Raw genomic sequence first — 15,047 nt, 5'->3', positions numbered from 1 at the left:
CCGTGCATGGTGCAATCTGCCCTCCCTGAACGCATCACAGTTCAGGCTGGTCAGACGCACACTCCGCTGTTGGAGATGTCTTTAACGAGAGAGGGAGACCTGAGACATGAGAATGGAAGGCAAGGAGTGAGAAAAGTGAAATGGAGACATTCTACGACAAGTATTAGAGTGAAAGATGGCATTGCAGTGTGTGTGTGTGTATGTGTGTGTGAGAGACACAGAGAGGAGTTGATGAGTCTCTAACAAGGAGCTTCATCAGAGTGAGGAATGAGCTGCCAAGCAGGATCTTTCTTTTGACCTACCTTGGAGAGCAATGGGTGGATGGATGGACAGATGGGCAGATGGATGAATGGAGGGAGACAGAGCAGAGAGAAATAGGGAGAGCATCTACTGAAGTGCTGTGCAAGGGGCTCCTTTCTTCATTGCCTGTCAAGGTAGCTCGTCTGTCTGTCGGAGGGCAATCACTTATCTTCGTGCTCTGATCCCGCAGTCACAACTTGGAGCGCCACCAGTACGCAGGCAATGACCAGGGAAATGATGCAGCAGATATGATGGATAAAGAGGATACACACGCTGACTGCTGCTTTTGGCACCACACAAGCCATATCTCTTCCCAAGCTGGTGTGTTGTAGGCGGCGGTGTGTGTGTGTGTGTGTGGGGGGGGGCATTTTTGCAAGTACAATCTGTAGATAAAAGGTAGATACCAGCATGGAAGTGTAGTTAAGGTGGACCTTTATGTACCTCAAAACTGAGTTTAACCTTATTTTCCTCCTAGATAAAATATTCTCTAAATGTCAACATAATTCCGTTTTTTCTGTTATATTTATTTTTCTTTGAAGAGAAATTTTCTCTGGTTGCTTTCTTGCTTTCTCCCTCTCCCCCGTCTTTCCCTTCCTCTTCCTCTCTCTCTCCATCACAGAGCTCAGTGCCTGCATCGCTCTGGCATTAGTATGCACACTGAATTCAGTCACACTTTGATGTGCAGCCACATGATTTCACAGTCCACCCTGGTGGCACAGATCAAATTTACAGGTATGTAGAGGCAAGGCTGATGAGAACATTCAAGTTTTCATTTCATCTCTACTTAAGGGTTTCACAGTTATGAGACAATATAACGCCCAAGGTACATGCACTGTATGAGTATTGGGTCTTAATGTTGATACAAGGCTCTAAAAATTCAATCATTTGGTCCTTTTTTTTCCACCATAACATTGTCTAAACAAGTTATGAGGAGACAGAAAAATAAAGGTAAAACTATTTAATTCATTCTGTCTCTGTGTTTCTTTGCAATTAAGTCCTCTTAGAAGAGAGACTGACCTTGAGAATCAGTGTGGGCCTGAGTTGAAAACAAAGTCATGATTCTAATCTTTATAATTAATGGCTACAAGAGCCTGTGTCATTCATTACTGCTGATATCTAATCTGCTAGATAGGGGATAGTTTCTGTGACTGAATCAAGGCATATTTCAATTCATGATTGATTCCTCTCTGCACAGGATTGCTGTGGAAGATGAAGTAATCACTCTCAGTCAAAAAAGAGTAAAAGTTAGAGCTTTTTCTTTTCACAGAGCTTCAACACTCAGGAAGTCAATTCAGTGACTTGCCGTTATGACGTTTGATAAGGAGCTAGAGGAATCTTAAAAACCATTTGATTGCACTATTTTCTCTGTGGAGAAAACATGTGATTCGTATAAACATACCAACAATATAAAAGTATTCAAAGAGATGTCAGTGATTTGGAAAGTTTGTTGTTGTCTTCATCCCTGTGGTGATGGGAGATGGTGGTTTGTTAATGATAAACTCCTCAATCATTCTTAGAATGAATCATCTCACTCATCATGGCGGTACATGGTTCATTTTTCTCTGTTGTGGCCTCAACAATAGAAACAGATGAGACTGAGACTCTTCTCCCATTTGTGTCACCACATCAAGATGTTATCTCCAGCTTAAAAGCTTATCAAGCTGACAGTAATGATATTGAGTGACTGAATTGTGTGTTTTGATGGATATCGCTGTGAGTAATCTGATGCCAAATTGTGTTCCACTCCTCATATTGTTCTGATTTTAGACACTGCAAATAACTGCGCTCCCCTTCTCCTCTCATTCTTACCCCCATCAAAACCTCTCGTCTCGCTTCTAGTCATTTGTCATAGCTACAATTCTTCCCCAAAGGTGGAGAAATAGGTTGAAAACCCATTTTAGTGCTCTGTGACACAAAAATAGATTATCATTGTCCAATGTCTGTTTGGCTCCTAGTTAATCTGTTGTACATTGTGTACTGTGCTGTATTTTCAATAGTCTCCATTCTGCCCTCTGATAGGGCTGAGAACCTGTCTGTAAAGGTATCAGTGCTGCTTTATAAACAGGATAATTAGCTTCTACAGTAAAGAAACGCCATTCATAGTGGTGAGAATTAACACCGAAGACTCCTGTCAAATCATTTCCTCGCTATCTTTGGCTACAATTACATTTTATCTCAGTGAATGTGAAACGTATGGCAACGGCTCTCTCTCTTCTCCTTCTGTTGGAAAATTGAGGCCTGGTTATGCTGGAAAACAACTTAATTGTACAACATATCGTCCAACCACATCGGAAGGCAAAAGTGTTTGCAGTTGCCTCTAAATGCCTCAGTAATTTTATATTGTCATATCAAAAATCTAACCAAGCTCAAAGTATGCTCTGCACATGCAATTACAAAAGTAACAGCTGTGGGAAATTATTCAGAAAATGTCCACTAATGAAATCAAAGGAACCTGATGACAAATGGTTGCTATCTTGGTGGAATCAACCTTGTGCCCTTTATTTGATTCATGAATTAATCTAATGATGAAAAACGTAATTCGAGCTATTCTTGAGTGTATGATCTGTCGTCTAATAAGTAGGTATGAAAAAATGGCTGTTACCTGATCAGTTTAAATAAAATTTCTTCAGTGATGACAAATTATAGCTCTTTATGACAGCTCCACACTCACATGTTCTTCATAGTCTACAACACTCTCCCGTCCTTGCCGCCACGAGAGCAAGGTCAGCCGCTAAATGCCACATCTGACATCGTTACTCTGCATTGTCAAACAGCAGCTAAGTGTTTAGCACATTGATTTTCCTCCCTTTTTCTCTTACTTAGATTGATCATCACTTGGAAGTCAGTCTTTGGGAAAGTGATCAATGCTCTGCCATACAATTATCATCTCACAAATGCGTCATTTAAAAGCCAATATCCTTTTTAATAAGGTGCTTAGTGAAAAACACTTTGTCATGTTCACGTCAGACCTAAGAAGAGAATGCAGACACTAAATCGCAAAGCATGTTGCAAAAGCTGTAAGCTTTTATCAATACATCCTGTCCATTTGACGTGTAGAATATTTAGTCAGCGAGACTTACAGGCAAACTGTCAGCTGCATGCTTAAGACTGCTTTAGCTCAAAGGGGCCTCAACCAGTTACATGGCAAAGCAGGGTCACTCTTCACAATTTTCTGGCCACATCTGCACAAACAGCCGAGAGGTATGTGTTCGTGCAGCATGTGTGCTAGTGCATTTAAATTGCTGTTTGTGCCTGCAAGTGTTTACAATAATATAAATAAATAAATAAGAGAGACCATTAACAGACATCGAGCTGTAGCCGACTGCCTTAATGCTTAAAGGCAGCATTAAAACATGCAAACATGCCAGTGAGAAGGATATGAGCTTATTAACATTTATTGCATATGAGGTCCAGTTATGCAAAATCATGCAATCCCCTGATTGCTAGGCTTTACAGAAAGTGGGCAGATTGTTTGCACAGCAAAGTGCCCTTTCTCTACATACACTACTCTGGGAATTTTTGCATGCATCCATAATTTGATGTTAAGTGCCTGCTGATGCATTATGCATGCTAGATAATGCATTGTGTGTAATCCAGGCAGACCTCGCCTGAACCTGGAGCGACATGTCATTCCAGACCCCACACGCAGAAGCCGCACTATGGCATGATCGCTGGTTGAGACAGCCACCATGCATCACACCTCCTCCACTGTGTCACTCTGTGTTACATAGTATTAAGAATAGATCTCAGACCAGACAGTAGCTTCACTCTATGTTGCACTAAACAATCCTATGTAGCATTTTGCAACTTTTCTTTGAACCAAAACTTTCTCCTTCCTGTTTGATCCTCTTTTTTTTTTTTCTTTCTTTTTTTTCTTTTTTTTTTTTTAGAAGAGGTGAACTGAAACTCATGGGTTATATTCAGGCCATTTTCCAGGGCTCACAGCATCCAATTGTTTTCTCCCAAGGAATGTCACTTTTTGAAGGCTGCTCTGCGGTGCCATTCAAAAAGGCAGTTTTGTGATTTTGAATGGACAATTTAGTTGCTCATTTCACCATCCGACTCTCATTTAGAGCGAGCAGTGACCTGTGTCATATGGACATTGGATAGAGGTCAGGCCCCACCAACTGTATCCTACTGCAGAGAAGTACAGCCACACCTGCAGGCTTGGATTCAGTGGTAGTATTTTTAAAGACACACACACACACACACACACACACACACACACACACACACACACACACACGAAAAAAAAAAAAAAAGAAAGAAAAAAGCATAAAGCGTGTGCACACACAAACACACACACAAAACGTGAGGAATAAAATGAGAAACAAGAAGTGATAAATAGAAAATTGCTGGCTTTATCCAATGCGGCTCTTTATACGATTGTGACAGCATACAGTAAATTCTATATTATACTGTTTCTGGCACTGCACTACACTATTTCTGGCCTCACCCTTCTGTCATGGAAATAAGATAAGCAGGATGAAAGTGAAGGGACACAAACCACCTCTCCCCTTTACTGCAGGTTTTTATTTTGACACCCCATTTTAAATGCAACGAAGCCCATCTTCATACAAAGTGTAACTGTCGTGCTTAGAAAAGAGTATCCAACAAAGTTATGCTTACACCTGAAAGACCACAGAAGTAGGTTATATCCTGCATATATTTAGCATAATCACCCCCTTTTTTCCATTCATTTGTAAGGTAACTTCTGAGAACTTTTAATGTGTTTTCTCCAAAGTATTTTTTATTTTTTTTACCTGCCAGCTATTAGTTTTCATCACTTCTCTGAACAACCATGTGGGTAATAAAAGCTCGGATTGACATTTAAGCTGTAATGGTTGTCAGCAGCCCCTCAATAGTGCCCCTCCCTTCACTGGGCTCAGGCTTGGTAGTGGGTCTTCTTGCGGCGGGCTGAGTCCATGACACGGAGAGTTATATATGCCAGGGCATTACAGAGCCCTTCTTAATCCAGTTTGTCATGCTGCTCCCTCTGGACTGGGGTAATTTCATGGTGCTGAACTGGTATTGATAGAGCCTTGGTAAATGAGGCACGCAGCAATCGTTAACTTTAATAACCATAAAGATGTGAGCATTGGAGTCATACAGGCCCATGAGAGGAAACCCATACAGGTGATTAAGAATCGACCAGGGCCGTGGCCAGCAGCACCTTGCATCTCTTATTCGTACTAATGGAATTACCTGTTAAAGATGTCAAGACTATTACCACCAGTGGTGCGATTGCTGCACTATACTTTTCTTATTCAGTAAACTGGAGCCATTTCCATGTCATCATGCATCAGGATTGCCTGTTAGAAGCAAGGATTGTTTTTTATTATTGTCCTTTTCTTTCCCCTGACTTTCTTCTCTTTTTTCATACCAATTCATAATAGCACTCTGTACACTGGGCCCAGCGTAGTAGAATAATACTCAGTATTCTGTAAGAGCATAGCTAGATTCAGAAGTAAGCCATACCAACAGAGGGGAAAAACAACATTGATTCGTGTGACTCTAGTATAGCTGGGTCAGTGGTTCCTGTCAGTCAGCTTGAGCTCTGGAGTTTCTTTCTCAGCATTCTTCTTTCCCCCTCCCCCCTCTCCCCCTCCCTCAGGTTTGTGGTAGCTCCGGGTGCTGCTATAGCTGCTATGTCCACTTGTTTGTCTTTTCCCATTACTGTGGGTGCTGCTGCCTCAGGAGTAAAGTGAAATCCAGGCCACAGCGGGGTCAGTGAGAAACCAGCCTGAAGCCTTCAGTCTGGCCGTGGCCAAAGAAACCATACGGATCGCTCCAACAGGGCACTGATGCACACTTGATAAATGGTGAATCCACTCCAGCTCCTGATGCTTCAGTGACACATGGGGCAAAAGGTTTTTAGATTAGATAAATACAACAGTCCCTGAGATTAATTTGTTTGTTATTCGTGGAGACAGTCTGTAAAATGTCCTGAAGCTTGCCGTCTTCCCTCTTTCTTAGATGTGTTTAGTGGTGAATAGTAGCCTTCCTCCTTGAGGCTGTCTTTTATTATTCATTGGCGAGAGTTAGCTCTCTGGAAGGGGCCTTCAAAGTGAGAACAAATGGCTTGGGCTCAAGCCTTAGTGGACTTGACCACTACAAAGAATATGCTAACTATAAGAGGAGTTCATGGGGTTCAAGTCTTTGCTGTGTGAACATACACAGTCAGTGTCCATGTTAACGCCTCTGTTCAGCACCATGTATCGTTGTAGCTCTAATGTGTCTCCTACAAAGAACTGTGCACTGTGCTTGCAGTGTCTTTCTTTTCTTCTCCTATTCTTGCTACTTCACACATCGCCTTCATACCGCATAAGGTGTGATTCAGAGAGCACGAACACCACAGAAGCGATATACTCAATTGTTAAAATATAGCAATGAGGTCTAATTCTGCTCCTTGCTGGGATTTCTCCTCACAAACTATTTATTTTAACCGGCCCTGTTACCGAAGTAGAAGAATTTGAGCAGTAAATGAGGGCTGTGTAATTTCTGATAAAATATATAAACCGTATCAGTTGCCAAGGGGAAGGACATGAAAAGTTGTTCCCTGGCACTGCCTCTAAGGCCTCCATTTGGAATCCACTCAGCGGTGCTTTGTAACGTGTTTAAACATTATCCTAAGTAATCAGGGGGAGTGTTCATGAAGTTCTGGCTTGATGTTTAAGTAATGAAAAGCAAAATTCTGATGAGCATCATTAAACATATATGCAGTGGGACAGCTGGCCCGTAGCCACTTTGATGCCTTTGCTTTTTGAAACAGATCATTGATATCCCTTCGTTCTCTCTTCCCTCCAACCTGAAAAATATAGAACTAATTGGGACAAACAGAATAAAGCTTTTTAAAATTTAGACTTATCTGACAACTTTTCAATCAGATGCATTTTACTATGTTTCAAACTGTGCATCACAAAGTAGGGTCACTTTCCATTATGCATGATTTCACAGAAGGAACCGTTGACAGAAATAAACCAACTCAATAAACAATCTGGCCTTTAATAAAACTTTGTGAGGGTTTGAATGGACTTGTCTGGCACACAGTACAAAGTAACTTTGTTCACTTTGTACTGAAAGAGGCATTTGGCAACTGTGAGAGGCCCAATTTGTCTTTCAAATGTGCATCATTTTCTGCAATAATTTGAAATGCAGTTCTCACTCTGCTTCTTGAATAAGAACAGTGTCAATTTTACTTTTCTCAGCTCCACATGTCTACAGTTATTTACTGACAATGGGAACCATAATTCCCCTTGCCACCTGAGATGTAAATTCACAATTAGAAGCCGTGGATAGCTGTAGAGTACGCAGAAGCACTGGGGAACAGCAGCAAGCCCGCTGAGAAGAGGAATTGCGAGGAGAGATGGACTGTGGTTGATGCAGCAGCTGTCTGTCTGGCAAAACAAAGCAGCCACTCCGACATGCAGGCGCAAGTGGCTCATTTTCACCAGAGTATGCACTGATTAAGTTGTTATGACGAGTCCTTGAAAGGCTCAAGTTTTCTCGGGGACTGTGTTCCTTTCCTTTGTCATATGTTATTACTTAATAACTCTAGCAGTGAGAGAGAGAGAGAGAGAGAGAGAGAGATAGAGATAGAGAGAGAGAGAGAGAGAGAGAGAGAGAGAGAGAGCTAAAGAGGGAGAGACGAGATGACAGAAATGCTTGCTGATGGCGTGCCAGTGACTACTGCTCTTGGCTACTCTGCATAGATTATAGTTGTTGTCGCTGAAGCCGAGCCAAGGTGTAGTGAAAAGAGTTTGTGTTTTTTTGTGGTGACATTGTCATGAGCACCTGCTTTTATCTCTGTGTCAAAAACCTGCCACATGCAGTGAGATCAGAAGAAAATCAGCTGCCAGTAGAGTATGTTCTTTATGACTCAGAAGATGAAAAGAAACTGTCTGTAAGCCTGAAGTCTTTTAGAGAGTAAATTCTCACTGGTTTGTTGCTGTGACCTTGAATTTATCAACAGAAAAATGTAGTCATGGGTGGTGTGTTGTGCAGACGGAGCAGAAATTAAAGAAAAGACCAACATAAAGTGTCTTAGTAAAGTGTAAGGCTACCACCTGCCACCAGAACAGTTTCAATGCTATTTGGCATTGATTCTACAATTGTCTTAACTCTACTGGAGGGATGGTCACCACTCTTTGTCAGTCATAGGGGTTCGATTGAGTTTAGACCTGGTGACTCTGAAGACAATAACATATAATTCACATCATTTTCATACTCATCAAACCATTCAGTGACCCCTCTCTCTAAGGGGAAGAGTGGACCTAAACCATCACAGAAACATGCCCCTCACAGCACAGTAGAGCCACCAGATCCCCTCACTGTAGGAGTCAAGCAACCAGGCCTGTACCGTTCTCTTGGTGTCAGCCAAAAATGCGCTCCCAAACCTGTCTAGAATATGGTGAGGGATGATTCATCAGACCATATCACTGATCTCTCAAATGTGCATTCATCTTTGTGATGAGGGTTTATGTATTGCAACCCTACTTTAATTATGGTGTCTAACTGCATGGATGCAGTTTGCCAGATTATAAGACGAACCCATCCAACCTCCACCTCCAGCCCCACCTCCAACCCCCTTTCCCAACACCTGTTTTTGAAAAAACATTTCACTTTCACTTAAGCCCTGCTTGGGGAGTTTCTCTGAGAGGGACATCCTGATCTGTCAAACCTTTTCTTTCGCCAAAGTTAAACATGAATTATACCATCGAAGCGTCACATAAATCCCACATTTGCGTAGTTTGCCTATCAGTCACATACTCATACACTTTCCTGACATGCTCTAGGTCAAAATGATTTTCTCTGGCAGTTAGCACTTTTCAGGCTGTCTTTTCGAGCTCCTCATCACATGTGACAGTAGTAATTTTGACCAGCTTGACAGATGATTTTCTCGATGGTCAGGTTCTAAGGACGACAGGAGACACCATTAACCTGTAACAAAACCCTTTATGTGCTGACTAACTCTAAAAGGCACACTATATAGGTTACACACTCTAGCCTTTCAACATTAATGCAACAAACAACCTATAATGCAATGCTTTCTGGAGACATACTGGCTGTGTCCAAAATTACTCACTACTCCTCATATAGTCTCATATAAAGAATAATTATACCCTATACAGCGGACTCATAGCATCCCAGAATGCATTAGGAAGTAGTGTACAACCAGTGGTCACTTATCAAGCAATAAGTAACATCATGCATCGTGCATTTTTCCTTTTTACCGATGAGCTCACTATCTAGTCCTCTACATAGAAGTCCGTGGATGGTGAATAGGGAGTAGTGAATAGGTGAGTGATTTCGACAGGTGCTCTCTCTTCTCACAAAAAATATCTGATCTTGTGAACACATAATTGTCTAGTCCTCAGATATAAGACAACCTGCACTACTCTACTAATTTCCAGAAAAAAAAAAAAAAAGTTCTTATAGTTGGGCCAATCTGGTACATTTATGTCAATGTAAAAAGTTAAGTATACCTGCAACTTTGCAATATGCCCGCTTCAAATTGCTAACTCTTTGTGCTCTGCAGAAAACACACATTTAAAAAGTGTGGCTTTTTATCTTGAGCACCCATTCCTCCTCCCTCTATCTATCTCCACATTTTACAACTGCCCCTCATTAACAGCTCCTAATTGGCCGTTGGGCTAAGCTGAAAACAATGAAGCATTGATTTCCTTAAACATAATCACCTCATCCAGTCATTTAATGGCTGCTGTCACTGTGGGCCACCAGGAGAAAAATGACCAGTCAGTGGTCCCATCGATGCCCTTCACCCCCCCTCACCAAAGGCTACAGTGCACAGCCAGCCACTCCATCTTAGCAGGTTGGTTTAACCCCTTTAGCTGCCTGACAGGCTCCAAGCACTACATCCATCACAACCCGCAGTCATGTCTCAAGTTGTCATGATCCTCTATTGTACCCGAATGCACACACCGTGACCACTGTGCACTTGGGCAGAAAATATCCATTATGAAATATCAGAAGACATCATATGCATAAATACACAACACACTCAGACACAGATAATGGATGGTCATTTACCTCACCCTGAGCTCTCAGCTACCTGAATGGGATTATGTCTAGTCCAAGTGGCCATTTGTCGTCTAAGTGGCTCTCACGAGTGGCCCAGTAGAGTCATCGTGAAGCCATTTACACTGCTCTCTCCTCCACATACCAGATGGTTCATAGTGATCACGCCTAATGTCCACCTGGCTGATGGCAGGACCTCACCCCGTGGCTGATACATGCTGGCATGTGCTCATGTGTGTGTGTTAGGGATATCCCCAAGTTCTGATGGTAATAATTATACTCATCATCATAAGAAAAGGTCTTTTCCAAATGAGATATTTTCAGTCAGAAGTCTAAAAGTAAAACATGCACAGTTTTTCATTGAAAGATCACTTTTGTCCCCCAGATCAGTATTTTAAGATTAATCCCCACAGACCATGAATTCTTCTACATAACTAATGATCAAATTGTACCATACTTACAGAATAGTATTGAATGTGCCCTAAGACCAACCATCCATCCATCAGCCATCCAACCAGCCAGGGGGGCTGGAGCCAATCCCAGCTGACATTGGGCGAGGGCGAGTTGGCAGTCTATCACAGAGCTGACATATAGAGACAACCAACAACAACCAACGCTCACATTCAGAACTTTAGAATCGCCAATTAACCTAATGTGCATGTCTTTGGACTGCCTGTCTTTGACTGTCTTTGACTGTCTTTGGAAACCAGAGTACCCAAAGGCAATCCACACAGGCAACAACACGCATGCAACATGCAAACTCCACAAAGAAAGGCCCCAGGTTGAAATGCAGAACCTTCTCGCTGTGAGGCGACAGTGCTAACCACCGTGCCGCCCCCTAAGACAAGACATCAGCTTTCAGTTCTTTCAGTAGCAATTGAAAATGAATTGGCAGCAACCCAAAAAACCTTCTGTACTGAAATAGCTGTCAAGGTGAACCACAGTATGTGTATAATGATACACATGAATTATGACTTGTTAATTATCCTTCCTGTAAAACATATGGAATAGACCGTGGCTTTAGCTGCACTCACATAACCTAATTACAATTTCATTCAAGGTCAGTATTATTGGTTCATTGTTTGGCTAACAGCTGACTAGTAACAGCCAACACCAATTATACAAGTGAAACATTATAAACTGTCAGTTATATAGTCTACATATAATATGACTCTTCTGATACCCTCATGCCAACAGTCCTTGCTGCAACAACTCCCTCCAACACCCCAACCTCCATAATGTACTTTAAGCTTTGGTATTATGGACTTGTGTGTACATGTATATAGTTATACCTCATGTTCCCATATGTGTTACAGAACCCCCAGTAGAACCCATGTTGCTGCTGGTTCTTTGAGAACTCACTCAAAGAGCAGATTTTCAGATTGTTTTGCTATGAATGGTCAATTTGTGAATTTTTAGTGTCTCTAAGTGAAATGGGGGGGCACACAGTTTTGAATATGAGACTCAATATTGGTTCTGTAACTTAAATCCTACTGAAGAACTAAATCCAAAAGTCACACATCAGGACAAGTGACATTCAAATAAGTGGTATGAATACGATAGAAGCTGTGTTTTGTTGTACCTTGTCAGTTGTTTGATGGTTAAGACTCTGTAGTGCTAACCAGCAAATCAGGCAATGAAGCTGGCTGAGGGGATTCAACCCAATTCAGTAGTCAGTGACGCAACTTAAAGCTCTCACTTATTCAGAGATATGCTCGGTGTTGAAAGCAAGTCTGCAGGTCAGGAAGTTGTCGGTAAAATATTCAACAAGAAAACACATTGTGGGGTTTGGGGTTTTAGCACACTCAAGGGAATTTTCTCCTCACTTTTATAGTCAGTGTTCTGCCTTCTCCTGCCCGGAAATATCTAACAACAAGCCTGAGAGAGTGACATTAATACTGCACGACAGCGCGGTCCAGCAGGACTGCAAATGTTTGCCTTTTAATCCAGGACTCTGCAGCTTTTGGTCTGGCCACGACAGACATTGGTGGGAATGGGAAAAGAAAACTGTTGCCAAACTTGTCTAGGCTGCTGGGAGCTCAGTTCCGTAATTCATGACCCGAGCCACTTTAAACATTTGCACAACCAACCCAGCCAGAGAGACACACACCGGTTGTTGTGACACTGGTGGAAGCAAATGCATCTTCCCGCCACAGCAGGATGTCCTCTTTAGAACTTGGTACAGCCAAGTGAAATAAGGCAAAACAAGATGGAATGTGGCATTTGCTTGTCTCCTCTTCTTTTTGCACTCTGTCCTCTCTGTAGATTGACTAAGATAAGCTCCTATCCTCTCCTCCTCTCCTCTTCTCTCCTCTCTCCTCTCCTCTCCTCTCCTCTGTCCTGGGATGAGCTCCAGTTTAATTGTTGGATGCTGGTGTCTGTTGAGGTGGCTGTCAAGGGAAGATAAAGAGTTTTTCCTGGGGCGAAAGGAAAGGGGAGAGTGGTGATGGAGGGCCTCTCTCCTGCAGCTCCGCTGGTTGCATTAGCCCCACGCTTTATAATTGTGTGAAGGGGGCACTTCCAGTGGCTCCCTCATTACTCACTTGCATGGCCAGTCCCTGGCAGCCAGACACACCTTGTCCTCTAGCTCTATCTCTCTCTCTCTCTCTCTGCCTGTCTCACTCATTTCAGGATGTCCCTCAGCTCCATCACCCCCTCTCCCTCCCCTGGGCAATCCTCCCTATTGTTATTTTGACCCAGTACCGCCATCGGCGCATATCACCTCTTCTTTTCACAGAATTTTTTTTGACATCCTCCTTTGTCAGACTGGGACCTATTGCACAGCATTTGCTATGATTGATGTCTCCTGTGTTTAGGAGTTAATGCTTTAGTGTAGTATAGCCTAAGACAGTATTTTTTTTTCAGCCATATAAGTCTAATGACATACTGAATGCCAGATCTTCAATGGTGTAGCACAGTCAAAAGATTCATCCTTTTTTAATCACATTGACAACGTATGGAAGATATCAAGGACGAAAAGACAGCCACATTAATGCTCGCTGAGTGTATGTTGTGATCTTGATCATGGACTGATTGGTATGGAGTGAGTATCGCCAGCGTTGACTGAGAGCCAATTAGATGACATAATTGAGATGCCTGGAGGGCCAATTTGTTACACATACTTACAGTGCCAAATGATTGCACTGCAGCATGCCTCACATGATATGATGTGAGGTAGTTGAGGTTTTCTACACTTTCATTCACATCGTTACTGTTTGTTTGGATTCTTTTGGTAGAAACACTGTACAGTGTGGGGTGCAGTCAACTTATAGTCACAGGACCTCTCTGTGGTTGCCTCAGTTAATGTTCAACGATATGTTTCCTATTAATCTCTCACATGCACTGACTGTGTACTGTGTCTGTGTCTGCAGAGGGAGGTACGTGTGAGGTGATTGCCGCCCATCGATGCTGTAACAAGAATCGTATCGAGGAGCGTTCTCAGACTGTCAAGTGCTCCTGTTTACCGGGGAAAGTGGCCGGGACGACACGCAACAAACCCTCCTGTGTTGATGGTGAGGACAATTCATATGTTATCTATTATCTATAGATGTGATATGATGATAGATGTTCCACAAAGTAGTTTCTTTGCTGTAGAGGAGGCAAGACTCAGTGAATAGGAAGCACTACTTCACTCCCCTGCAGCTTCTGAGCAGCTGGGAAAACAAGGCAGCAAGGTGACTGACCGTAAGAAGAGACGTACACCCACAGATTGGCACCTATACATGCTACAGCCATATACTAGGTAATGGAAAATTATATTTATGTCAAATTAATAGAAAACATGACTTAAATTGACTTAATTTTTTTTAAACAATGATTCTATCTAAAATGATTATATAAATAAAAAGCATCTCATTTTAGTTAAATTACAAATTTGGTTTATTATAGCATTGACCATGCATACATTATTAAATTAATTAGATTTAGGGAGTTATTTTACTTTTAAGATTATGTTTTAAAAATAAAAAATATGATTCATTTTTAAAATATGCTGCATTTTTATATATTAAAATACCCCAAAATGTATAAAATAATAATACATTTCACTTCACTTCACTTCAATCAACTGAAACAATAAAGTGCCTCCTACATGTTAATGCAACATATTAGTTATTCAATTATTTGATAATAAAACAGTTTTCATAATTAATGTACATTTTGTTGATAGCAGGTTTTTATTTTTAGTGAAGTAAAATGTTGAATGCAAGAGTTTTACTTGAAAAGGAGTATTTTTATCATGTGATATTGCCACTTTTCTGAACACTTTTTTTGTCAATTTTTTTTGTTTTGAAATTTCATATCAGAAATGAAACGTTCCAAGAAATGTTTCATGGTGGGATTACCATCAGGTTTGAATGAATAATTCTAGAAACACTTGTTCTTCACTTGCTTTAATAAACACTTCAGACCAAGACCCACAGCATTTTCCAATATAACTCTATATTTCTGCTGTCTCTCTGTGATTTTATCCAATAATAAGAATACATTCAACCATTAAGAACCCAATAGTGCTGTGCTGCTGGGCATCATGGGAGAGCGGATGATCCAGTTGGGCTGTTGAACACCTGAGCAAGGAGCACGTTGTAGATCACATCGCCCAAAGCAACTCAGGCTGATGGAAATGAATAACTAATAAACACAAGTCAGGGAAGCTCCAGGCTAGTGCACCTGAATTACCTTAGCTGAGAAAAACAATCAGGCAAAGGTAG

At 41.6% G+C, this 15,047-nt stretch overlaps 1 protein-coding gene across 6 annotated transcripts in view; it reads left to right on the top strand.

Annotated features, from left to right (window-relative positions):
* The window catches only part of LOC139631001 (chemokine-like protein TAFA-1), a 109,526-nt gene that overhangs the window by 77,003 nt on the left and 17,476 nt on the right, over positions 1 to 15,047 (top strand). For all 6 annotated transcript variants that reach the window (XR_011693263.1, XR_011693261.1, XR_011693264.1 and 3 more), the window contains exon 3: positions 13,710 to 13,850. Coding sequence is in view for 2 of the 6 variants with exons in the window: in XM_071494915.1 (XP_071351016.1) it covers positions 13,710 to 13,850 (141 nt within the window). In the remaining 4 variants the exon portion in view is untranslated. The remainder of the gene's footprint in view (positions 1 to 13,709; positions 13,851 to 15,047) is intronic.

Source organism: Trachinotus anak, unplaced genomic scaffold, assembly GCF_046630095.1.
Source record: "Trachinotus anak isolate AG129_WGS33_773 ecotype Australia unplaced genomic scaffold, CSIRO_AGI_Tana_v1 ptg000013l, whole genome shotgun sequence".
NCBI classification, from domain to species: domain Eukaryota; kingdom Metazoa; phylum Chordata; class Actinopteri; order Carangiformes; family Carangidae; genus Trachinotus; species Trachinotus anak.
The sequence above is the reverse complement of the archived record's forward strand: the minus strand, read 5'-3'. Positions and strand labels throughout refer to the sequence as shown.